At 35.1% G+C, this 12500-nt stretch overlaps 2 protein-coding genes across 10 annotated transcripts in view; one reads left to right on the forward strand and one right to left on the reverse strand.

Moving 5' to 3' along the window:
* Positions 1–12500, reverse strand: part of LOC136849248 (DNA oxidative demethylase ALKBH2-like) — a 657271-nt gene that overhangs the window by 514951 nt on the left and 129820 nt on the right. The gene's annotated exons all lie outside the window — the stretch shown is intronic.
* LOC136849244 (mucin-2-like) overlaps positions 1–12500 on the forward strand; it is a 194099-nt gene that overhangs the window by 53341 nt on the left and 128258 nt on the right. For 4 of the 7 annotated variants that reach the window (XM_067122499.1, XM_067122501.1, XM_067122502.1 and 1 more), the window contains exon 2: positions 6593–6643. In XM_067122499.1, coding sequence (XP_066978600.1) covers positions 6593–6643 — 51 coding nt within the window. The remainder of the gene's footprint in view (positions 1–6592; positions 6644–12500) is intronic. The other 3 variants (XM_067122500.1, XM_067122503.1, XM_067122505.1) reach the window with 1 other exon arrangement.

Raw genomic sequence — 12500 nt, forward strand, 5'->3', positions numbered from 1 at the left:
CTGTTTTTGTCATTGTTGCTCGTTTTGTGGTAGACGAATGGTAAGAGGTAGCAACGAGTGATGGTGAAATGTTACGACTAGAGAATCATATTTCTAAATGAACACACAAACACACACACACACACATATATATATATATATATATATATATATATATATATATATATATATATATATATATATATACACACACATATATATATATATATATATATATATATATACACACACACATATATATATATATATATATATATATATATATATATATATATATATATATAGTGTGTATGTGCATGTCTGACTGTGTGTGTGTGTGTGTGTGTGTGTGTGTGTGTGTGTGTGTGTGTGTGTGTGTGTGGCTCTCGTGAGCGTCTCAGTTTTTTAAATACATAATATGGGGTACTTTTGAACGGGGACACCATTCATTAAAAGTAAACCTCTTTTCGGCCTTAATTATTTGAGATGGGCCAAAAATAATTAGCGCGGAGAGAATTCAAATTTTTAAATTTGTATTTATGATTTGAAACGTGTGTATACTCGTTCGCGCCCCCCCCACACACTATACATACATACATACATACATACATACATACATACATACATATATATATATATATAAAATTTATATTTATAAATTTATATACACATATGTACGTAAGTGATTCATCTTACATAAGAAAAACTACTTATAAGGTAATAATAACAAAGTAGCAAAAAAAAAAGGAGGGAAAACCATACGAAAAGAGGAATTCATATAAATGGAAATATCTCAAGAGCAAAAAAGCATAAAAGGATCCCAAACACTTTCCTCACTCTTATTTGCGTTAAGCCCATCTACGAAAGAGAGAGAGAGAGAGAGAGAGAGAGAGAGAGAGAGAGAGAGAGAGAGAGAGAGAGAGAGCGATGTCCTGAAACCTCAGCATAAATTTCGCGAAAATTACGTGCCTTTTGCATTCGCTAAAATTACCTCCTTTTTTGGAAGGTGTATAACTCGGCGGAGGGGGAATAGCAAGGCTTTTAAGTCTTACTCTTCAAGGATGGTTGCCTGCAAATGGAAAAAAATTGCTTAGATTTCCATCCGCCCAGCACCCCCTCTCTCTCTCTCTCTCTCTCTCTCTCTCTCTCTCTCTCTCTCTCTCTCTCTCTCTCTCTCTCTCTCTCGTATAAATAGCATATGTAGTTTAACTAACGTCAGAGAAAAGTCTGGAATACAAAAGTATGTGCACATACATGTGTGTGTATGTATATATATGCATACATATATAAATATATATATATATATATATATATATATATATATATATATATATATATATATATATATATATATATATATATATATATATATATATATATATATATATATATACTGCATACACAACGCGCGCACACACACACTTTCTCTCTCACCCATACATAAACACATATACACATATATAAATTATAAACATATATACATTTATATAAATAAAATATATATATACATACATATAGGCTATATATATTTAATATTCATATTATATATATATATATATATATATATATATATATATATATATATATATATATATATATACAGTATATACAGTATATACACTCACATAAATTGTATCATAAATCCTTGCAATACATCGTACAAATAATAAATAACATTACGGTGATGAAAGCTGAACCATTACCTTCGGCCCAATAAACGCAGCATTGCCACGGCCTGAGCGAACAATAAATGGCAGAGCGCACAATGTTTTCAAAAAAAAAAATATAAAATAAAATAAAAAAACTCAATAACCGAGAGTGCTTCAGTTACCCTTAAAATATACACATAACATTTTAACCAAAAATGGAATGCATGAAAAGTGAGGCATCTCCATTGCATCTCATTTTTCGCCTCGTTAACTCTGTAGTCGCGGGGAAACCGGGAGGTGAACAGGGAGGGTGGGGGAAGAGAGAGAGAGAGAGAGAGAGAGAGAGAGAGAGAGAGAGAGAGAGACCTGACTGTAAGTATACTATCATTGGAAATAAATAATTAATTACAAGTGCTTATCGGAACGTAAATGCGGATGTGTAAATGAGCACATCCCCACACAACACACACACACGCACGCACATACACGCACACATATATAGATAAATATATGTATGTATGTATGTATGTATATATATTATATTATGTATGTATGTACTGTATGTATGTATGTATGTGTGTGTGGATATATATATATATATATATATATATAATTTATTTCATATAAACAGAGAGAGAGAGAGAGAGAGAGAGAGAGAGAGAGAGATGAGAAAAGGTACAAGCTAGGATGAATAGCAGTATGCAAAGAATGAAGAACAAACAGTTTTGGTGACATTGTTACTCTTTGTACAAGAGAGCACTTAACGAAGGACTACTCTGCGAATCTTATGAAGACGACAGACATGAAAGGTTAAAGTGATATACTGAAAAAATGGTAATATCATCTAATGAGTGCCATATTATCATACAAAATCTAGCTGGGAAATTTTAATAAGAATAATGAAACTTACATTTACAACATGTACTTGTGAAGCAACAAAAAAATATAAATAAATAAATAAATGAAAATAACTTCAACGGGGAAAACGTGTACAATAGCATTACTATTATTTTTTCTAAAAAGTGAGAAAACAACATAAACATAAATTTCTATACCAATATAGCATTAGCTAACCTGTGGTCTGGTCATAAAATATTAAGTAAAAGGCTTAGAGCTATAAAGTACTTATCCTTTTTTTTTTGTTTTTTTTGAAAAGTTCAATTCTCAAGGGTGTGTGTGTGTGTGTGTGTGTGTGTGTGTGTGTGTAGAGAGAGAGAGAGAGAGAGAGAGAGAGAGAGAGAGAGAGAGAGAGAGAGAGAGAACTGTAGTGACTTCTTCCCACGCTTCCAACTGCACCAAAACCCCGTCCCGTTACTGTTTACCATCTCATCTGGCTTTGATCTCTCTCTCTCTCTCTCTCTCTCTCTCTCTCTCTCTCTCTCTCTCTCTCTCTCTCTCTCACACACACACACACACACACAAGCATACACACAACCTTTCTCCTCTGCAATAAAATCAATATACTAGCTCATAACAATGTTCAACATTAAAACATAAAATCCCCAACAAAGATTCTCTCTCTCTCTCTCTCTCTCTCTCTCTCTCTCTCTCTCTCTCTCTCTCTCTCTCTCTCTCTCTCTCTCTCAACATCACAGCAATCATCACGAACAGCATTCAATCTCAAAGAGTAATGCGAGAAGCTCTCATAAAGTAATTCAATGAAAGCCTTCATCAAAGGCAATTTTTGCTAAACCCATAATTTCTTTGTCGTCTTTGTGAGCGTCAAATCCTTCTGTAGATATTATTCGTCCAATACAGAATTCATTCATCACGTTACGCAGATACACAGTTAGTTATTCAGTTACGTTACAAAGGTCTCATTGTTCCGCCACAATTGGTATTCGTGGCCAGGCATGTACTTATCTCCAGGGTATACACAGGTAGCGGGCACAAAGGTAGGCTCAGACCGCAATGCCCAAAACCACGATGGTCTGAGTCTTTTGTTACCAGGACTCGACGGTACTCCCTAGGTATGTGCGAATATGTACGAAGGAGTGAGAATGAGAATGTGTGTGTGTGTACGTGCACATTCGTGAGACATTCCCACGCTCTGAAACAGATTATAATGAACGGAAATGCCACTGAGAAGTGAATTAAGCTTGAAGAAAATGAATTAAGCTTGAAGAGAGTGAATTAAGCTTGAAGAAAGTGAATTAAGCTTGAAGAAAGCAAAAGGTCCCTTTTATCCCCAACTCAAAAACTGAGCCACCATCTCCCACCCAGTAACCAACTCACATCCAACCACTCCACCCATTTACCCCACACCCAAATTTACCCAGAAATCACCCACAGCTACCGAAACCCCACAGCCTACCGTGACAGAAGGCAAGCTACCTCAGGCGAGCGAACACAACAATCCCAAAGCAGCATTTCAAAAGATTTCATGATCTTTTCGGTGAAATGCTAACAAATCCATTTATAAATACTGAAGGTAAAAAAAAAAAAAAAAGTGTGTTGTTGAATAACGCGTCAAACAGAGCGATAATAAACGAGGGTTGGCTCCCAGTGGAAAAATAAATGAATTAAACTTGGGGGGAAAAAACTCACTTTCAATTAAACAGGGGAAAAATAAAAACCACTCCCTTTCAGACAAGTATTGTTGAAATGGAAATTAAATCATACAGGTGAGGAGGTGGTTTCCCCCGAGCTGACGATAAGCAAGTATAATTTCCATGAATAATAATAATAATAATAATAATAATAATAATAATAATAATAATAATAATAATAATAATAATAATAATATAATTAAAAAAAAGGACGGTTTAAGAGAGGGTCTTCCACCTTATAATAATAATAATAACAACAGTAATAATAATAATAATAATAATAATAATAATAATAATAATAATAATAATAATAATATTAATAATAATAATAAAAGCAAGAAAAACTAAGAGCCAAGAGAAGCACTTCAAAATACTGGTAATAAGAAATGAACAGACAAATAAACATGCAAAAACAACAAACATGCACATAATTGAGCCCCAATTAATATTTACTCGACACTCCATGTGCCATCAATTCACCCACTTCCATCGTAATGATTTATCAGGCCCAATTGTTAAAAAATATATCGTTACAGCAGCTAGTTTTCTCATTCTTCTGATCTCAAGTAAAATATTGCTATGCCTACTTATTTCTGTTAGTTTCCTTTTACCTGACAACCACGTCACACACACACACACACACACACACACACACACACACACACACACACACACACACGACCGCTTCACCCTACATCTAGTCTGGTAAAATCAGGGATCTCCGAACTTGCTTCCTTCCCCCTTTAAAAGAGAGAGAAATTCCTTGCCTAGGTTCGTTTAACAGATTCTCGCAACCTTTCATCATTGAAAAGCCGAGTGTGCCGTTTAGAGTAAGGTTCGAACCCACTTCTTTTTTTTCTTTTTAAGGCCTTCAAATCTGACTTCAGACAAGGGCATTAAATTACCCGTCGGCCTTCATATCTAGATAGGAAATACATATCTTGTCACTTTTTTTTTTCCAACAGCCATCAATACTGTATTTCCAGTCAAATCGTTTTTACGCAAAATACTTTAATATATATATATATTTTTTTTTTAGAAAGTGCGAAGAACTTATGTTTAATATTCGTTGGTTTAGACGATCTTGAATTCATTCAGAAACAAGTAAAAAATGTGCAGAAGTTTCTTCAACACAATCGAGTTTTCTGTACAACCGCTACAGAGTATAATCAAGGCCACCGGAAATAGATCTATCTTTCGGCGGCCTCGGTATTATGCTGTATGAGCCGCGGCCCATGAAAATTTACTGAGGCTAGAGGGCTGCAATTTAGTATGATTGATGGTTGGAGGCTGGATGATCAACTTATCAATTCGCAGCCCTATAGCCTCAGTAGTTTCTAAGATCTGAGGGCGGACAGAAAAAGTGCGGACGGACAGGCAAAGTCGGCACAACAGTTTTGTTTTACAGAAAACTAAAAACTAAACATTTATAATGAACTAGCGAATCTGTAATAACATTCATCTCTTTATTTAGAAGAAAACGACATCTTAGTACATCATAATCACGTTGACCTGACACCCAAGAGACATTTTCCAACAATTCAAAAATTTTTCGTCCGTATTTTCATCAGTTATTTTTGTTTGCAATTGCTCCTAAACTGAAATTTATTTATCACATAAATTTCAACACGGGTTTTATCTTTGGTCTTGACCCTGAAGGATGAGACTGTGGCAACGACTGTCGCCTGGATTTCACTGAAGACACCCACAATTACAATAAAAAAGTATTAATTAAAAGTATCATAAACTGGAGACACCCACAATTACAATAAAAATTTATTAATAAACAGTATGATAAACTGACGACACCCACAATTACAATAAAAAAGTATTAATAAAAAGTATCATAAACTGGAGACACCCACAATTACAATAAAAATTTATTAATAAACAGTATGATAAACTGAAGACACCTACAATTACAATAAAAACTTATTAATAAACAGTATGATAAACTGAAGACACCCACAATTACAATAAAAAAATTTATTAATACAAAGTATGATAAACTGAAGACACCCACAATTACAATAAAAACTTATTAATAAAAAGTATGATAAACTGAAGACACCCACAATTACAGTAAAAACTTCTCAATAAAAAGTACGATAAACTGAAGACACCCACCATTACAATACAACTTGTTAATAAAACAATACCAAAGAAACTGAAATTCCGTCACTTGAAAACATTTTACCTTCAAAACTGTCATGAACTGAAACCCCATTATCGGGGAAACCGTAAGAGCGTGAATACGACAGTAACGACCGTCATGCTTTTCGCAAAGGCCGCCCACTCTTAGCGGTAACATTCCATTTAGTCAGGAACATCAACTTAATCTCCTTTAACTTAAAATAAAATTCTTCCTTTGAATTCTTTCCCCAAGTTAATAACGTATAATTCAATCTTTTTCAGAAGTCGCTGAAATCATCGTGCCGGGAGACTTCGGAACTTTTGAATTCACAAGTAAGTCAAATAATTCACTTCCGGTCGGTTGTCCGGTTCCTCCTTGTGTACAACTCGTCCCCTATTCCCTTCCTGTGAATATCTAATATCTTAGCAACTGTTCTAACAAGCTAGGTGACTTTCACTAACAGAGGTGGTATTTTTGATTCTTGTTTTTGATTCTAACTGCTAAAATGTTAACTTACAGCTAACATGTTTAATATTAATTAAAAAAAAAACCTTGCTATATTTACAATGCATTGATAGATAAATATAAAGTACATGCATTCTATACATAAACATAATACATGTACGGACTTGAGTCTAATTCGTGTACGCCCATCAAAATAAACACCTGGTTTCATTAGTATGTTTGCAATAAAAAAAAAAATATTAAAAAGCGTTGTTTAAATGTGCAGATTACTAAAAAAAAAAAAAGTAAAAAATGCGCCGAAGTTTCTTCAGCGCAATCGAGTTTTCTTTACAGCGTATAATCAAGGCCACCGAAAATAGATCTATCTTTCGGTGGTCTCGGTATAGTGGCATATGAGCCGCAGCCCATTAATCTTTATCCACGGCCCGGTGGTGGCCTATCCTACAACGCTGCCAGAAGCACGATTATGGTTAACTTTAACCTTAAATAAAATAAAAACCACTAAGGCTAGAGGGCTGCAATTTGGTATGTTTGATGTTTGGAGGGTGGATGATCATCATACCAATTTGCAGCCCTCTAGCCTCAGTAGTTTTTAAGATCTGAAGACGGACAGAAAAAAGTGCGGACGGACAGACAAAGCCAGCACAATAGCTTTCTTTTCAGAATACCAAAAAGAAAGTGAGTAAAAAGAAAAAAACATATCGGAAAATGTAGCACAATTCAACATTTAACAAACTAAGGGGGAACCCATTTCCACCAAAAGTTGCGAGAAAGATAAAAGCAAAAAAGAAAAAGGAAAAAACAGCTGCCCCTCCAGAACCAATTACTGTAGCAGTGAAAAGTAAATGAAATAAGAGGAACAAAAGAAAGCGCCTTACAGAGGATGGAAAGACGATCACCAACTTTCCTTCCAGGCGCGGAAAATTCATCCTGGAATTCCAGCAGGTCTACGAGAGGCCGCTTTAACGAGTTCCTAGGCCTACAATTTGCCTAAATTTATCACCGCTACCTTGACCTTCGCAACCGCACGTATGACGAGCTTTCTTTTCACTTTCAGCTCCGAAAGTGAGAACGGACATTCACTTTCAATACAACTTTCGTTCTTTCTCTCTCTCTCTCTCTCTCTCTCTCTCTCTCTCTCTCTCTCTCTCTCTCTCTCTCTCTCTCTCTCTCTCCGTTCTTTTCTTATTGGAAACGGATATTTAACAGATAACAAAAAAAAAAAAAGGATTAGGGGGAATTGAGAGACTGACCATAACTTAAAGGAAGCATCTTCAAACCTTGCTGTAATCTTAAAAAGGTCATTAAAATTTTTCTTAAATACGTTTTATAGCGCCTTAACAAATGGGAGACTACTATCCTTTGTACTTAAACGTTAACTGCTTTAAGTATGTGGTATAGAGCTACAGCCAGGTTACCTATCAAAGTTGTAAGAAATTTTAATACCTGGAATAGTTATTTCTGTTGAACATGTGCTCAATGCTCCCAAACACGCCGTTATGGTACGCTGTTTTATGGACTAGAGAGCTACATGAAAAAAAAAATTCTTGGACGTCATTATTCAGTGTCTAAAAAACCATGATGGCATTCACGGTGCATGTGTAATATGCGCAAAAATAAAATACACCTATATACAATATATCAAAATACTTGAACTGAAATTTTAAAAAATCAACGCCGTATTGAATCATTCATTATTTTATGACGACTAAAATTCAGATTTGACTCGCGATGTGTGTGCAATTAATACCCAAATAAAACATGAAAATACATCTGAATCTACTACCATATATATATACATATATATATATATAATTATGGATATGTTTATATATATACATATATATATTATGTATATTATATATAATTTATATATACTCATATACATACACATATATCCTTGCACTTAAACTAAAATCAAAATCGCCAGCCTCGTCTGCAATCCTTGCAAAATGCTCATTTTTAGTAGAAATGTAATAAAATTACGATGGGAAAAAATATTACGGAAATACTGAATCGCAAATGAAACAAAAATCACTACAAGTATGAAAAATTCCTCCGGCTGGAAACAACATATGTGGACGAGAAAAATATTCAGTAAAACCTGCAACGCATCAACAAATATTATTCTCGAAATATAAATAAAAAAAAGTAACAACTCTCCGATAACGGAAAAAAATTCTGAAAACCATTATTAGGAAAGTCTTTGGAAGAGCATTACTATTTATTGTAAAATAGTGAGTAACTTATAGAAAAGAACGACTTTCGATAATATACAAAGAAAAACGAAATCGAAAATGGATCAAATACAATCAGCCAAAACAAGACAAAAGCCATAGCAAATAACTAAGTGAAAAGGCCAACACCCAAAACACGTCAAAAGAAACCGTAATCATCTCCAGAGACGAAAAATGGCAGAAGTAAAGCAGAGAAAAGAAAGAAGAAGACAAAACAGACAGAAATCCAATCTTTGTAGCACCAGGAAAGTCTATTCGCTTATTCTTCAAGGAGCACGCACACGCAACGGAAAATAAAGGCTCCTGGAAGCAAGGGCATGCATGAGAGCGGTTAAACCAGCATGGGAAAAGCAGAGGAACAGGCAAGGAAGCTAAAGGGAGCCAGCGAGCGAACTCCCGCGCGGCAAGGATGAAAGAATCACACGGAGCGAGTGACTCCGATTTCCCGCCTCCAGCGTCCGCGTCTGCGATTTCCCGCCATTATCGCGAATAGTCGGAGGATCGAATCTTAAAACTCCTTCGATAGCGCTATCAAACGGCTCAATCTCAAGATTGAATCGATGTCGTTTCTCTTCTTCCATTCCAATTTTCTTGATGGAGTGAGAGGGAGAAAGAAAGAAGGAGAATTTCGCAAAACAGGCTTTCTATTAACCTTTATAAGGACGTTTCTGTCTTTCCATACATATACACGTACGACGACGACATATACTGTAGATACTGTAGCATAAAAGTATGTCTACATGTGTGTATATATACATATAATATATATATATATATATATATTTTATATGTATATACTGTATATACATATATACGTTATCGACACACACACACACACACACACACACACACACACACATATATATATATATATATATATATATATATATATATATATATATATATATATATATATATATATATATATATATATATATATATATATATATATATATATATATATATATATATATATATTATTAAAGTAGTTTAACCTGACCAGTGAGGTGACTTTCAGCTCCCCATACGGCTGGCCTGAGGGATTAGATTAAAATACCAGGTCCAGGCCTGACGTTAAGTACTATATATATATATATATATATATATATATATATATATATATATATATATATATATATATATATATATATATATATATATATATATATATATGTCTGTGTATTAAATACAGCATTCTAGCATCCCCACATACAAAACCCCATCGTTCCACCGCAAAAGTCACGAAAGAAAAGAGACGGCAAGCCAATCCATAAACCTCAATCTATCCCTCCGAGCAATCTAATCAGTTAGAGCGGGACCAAGACACATGACATCACGGGGGGAAGGAAGCCACAGTCATCCAAATGACTCTCCCTGCTAAGACGGAGTGAAGCAATTTCGGCCATCCGTCACTCGTCATTACCGACCGAAGGGTCCCAACAAATCATCCGGCAAACGCATGCAGTGCAATACAAACGAACTGAATGTGAACATTAGTAATGTTATTAGCACTATTACTATTGTTAATGGACGCATATCCTTCTGTAAAGAACGCAAAAAGAGTAATGAAAATAACAAAAGCAGGGAACTTCAATTTTAATATTCTTTTGGAAAAAACAAGAAAGAGAATTGAAAATAACATAATATTCTTTTGGAAAAAAAGAAGAAAGAGAATTGAAAATAACACAAAAAGAGGGAACTGCATTGTTAATATTGTTGTCATGATCATTATTACTATTCTTAATGGACGCATATTCTTCTGGAATAAAAAAGAAAGAGAACTGCAAATAGCACAAAAGCAGGGAACTGAACGTTAGTATTATTATTACTATCATTATCACCATCTTTATGGACTCACATTCTTCTGGAAAGATAAGAGAACGGAACAGAGCCCAAAAGCAGGCAACACAAAGCTAGTTGTGGAACAAAAGCACAAACATACAACCAAAGAGAACACTGTCACAGAGGTCCAGAGAAACAGAAAATGCAACCTGCTTGTATATACACGTAACCAAATACACAAGAACCTACAAGCTTGAGTTCTACAGCAAACGTACGGAAAGTAGGGAGCCAAACTTCTACATGATTTACAGAGGCGTAAGCAGTCAAACGAACCGTCTTGAGCCGAACTTGTCAAGATATGCCATTTATAGTCTCCTCTGTCACATACTGGTTTTACAGTACAAATCGGAGGCGAAGAAGTGTAAAGATTAGTTTTGGTTTTACTGACATACTTCAAAATTCCAAAGACTTTTCTTTTAACACGAGAGAACACTGCAGTAATGAATAATTTCTGGTTTCTGATAATTATTGCTATGCAAATCAAATTAATTTTCACTTGAGACCGCTGTCAAGAATAATTTCTGGTTGATGTTAATTATTTCTGTGTAACTCAAAATGTCACTGAAATGCAGCTGCTGCTGCCAGTTACTACCATTTGTTTCACTCAAACTTGGTTTATGCAAATATAATAAAATACTGCAATATAGAAGCAGGAAAACTTTCCTTCGTCCACATGCTCACACTTAATAAAAAACAATTAAGTCTGCTAGTAACTTAAACTGCAGTAATTCAAACTGGAATAAAATTAATGATTATTACTTAATCAAACTCTGTAGGATAAGAGCATGTGTAACATCCATGACTACTTGGGAGACAAAATAAATACTGCTTACAAAACTTTCATAAACTTACATTCAACAGCAAAGCTTACATTCAATAGCAAAGCTTACATTCAATAGCAAAGCTTACATTCAACAGCAAAACTTACATTCAATAGCAAAGCTTACATTAAGTAGCAAACCTCACATTTAATAGCAAAACTTACATTTGACAGCAAAACCGTATAAATATAAAAAAGCACAAAGACACGGCAAACATACAGAGGTGTCGCACATAAAAAGGGCAGTATCACAAACTCGCACTCATTGAGAAATAAGCACACAGCAGCACAAACACACAGGTGACCCATGGGACGCCGCATACCTGGGCGCTCGCCAGGTGACTGGAAATGACTCCTAATTATAAATGAGTCTTGGAATGGTTAAAGGGAAGCGGAGGGCCGGAGGGAAGAGGGAGAGGAGGGGAAGAAGACAAAGAAAAGAAGAAGGGGGAGGAGGAGAGGGGTGGGAGGAGGGGGGAAGGAAGGGGTGGGGGGAGGGGAAAGGAGGTGGTGAGGGCACAAGAGATGCCAGGGCATGATCCCGTTATCTAATCGTGCAAAGGTGCCGGGGTCGATCGAAGAGAAGTGGTGGGTGGGTGGGTACCGGGAATGCGTGTCTGTAATGCCCATTGTGTACCAAGGTACTGAAGAATGTACAGTACACTGTCAAGCAGCTTGGCATGTACAGTTGGACTGTGGGAGGATATCTTGGTCTTAATGAAAAAGGAAAGGTATGCTTTTCTCTCTCTCTCTCTTGATATATATATATATATATATATATATATATATATATATATATATATATATATATATATATATATATAT

The sequence above is a fragment of the Macrobrachium rosenbergii genome, chromosome 20 (genome assembly GCF_040412425.1).
Source record: "Macrobrachium rosenbergii isolate ZJJX-2024 chromosome 20, ASM4041242v1, whole genome shotgun sequence".
Taxonomy (NCBI): Eukaryota; Metazoa; Arthropoda; class Malacostraca; order Decapoda; family Palaemonidae; genus Macrobrachium; species Macrobrachium rosenbergii.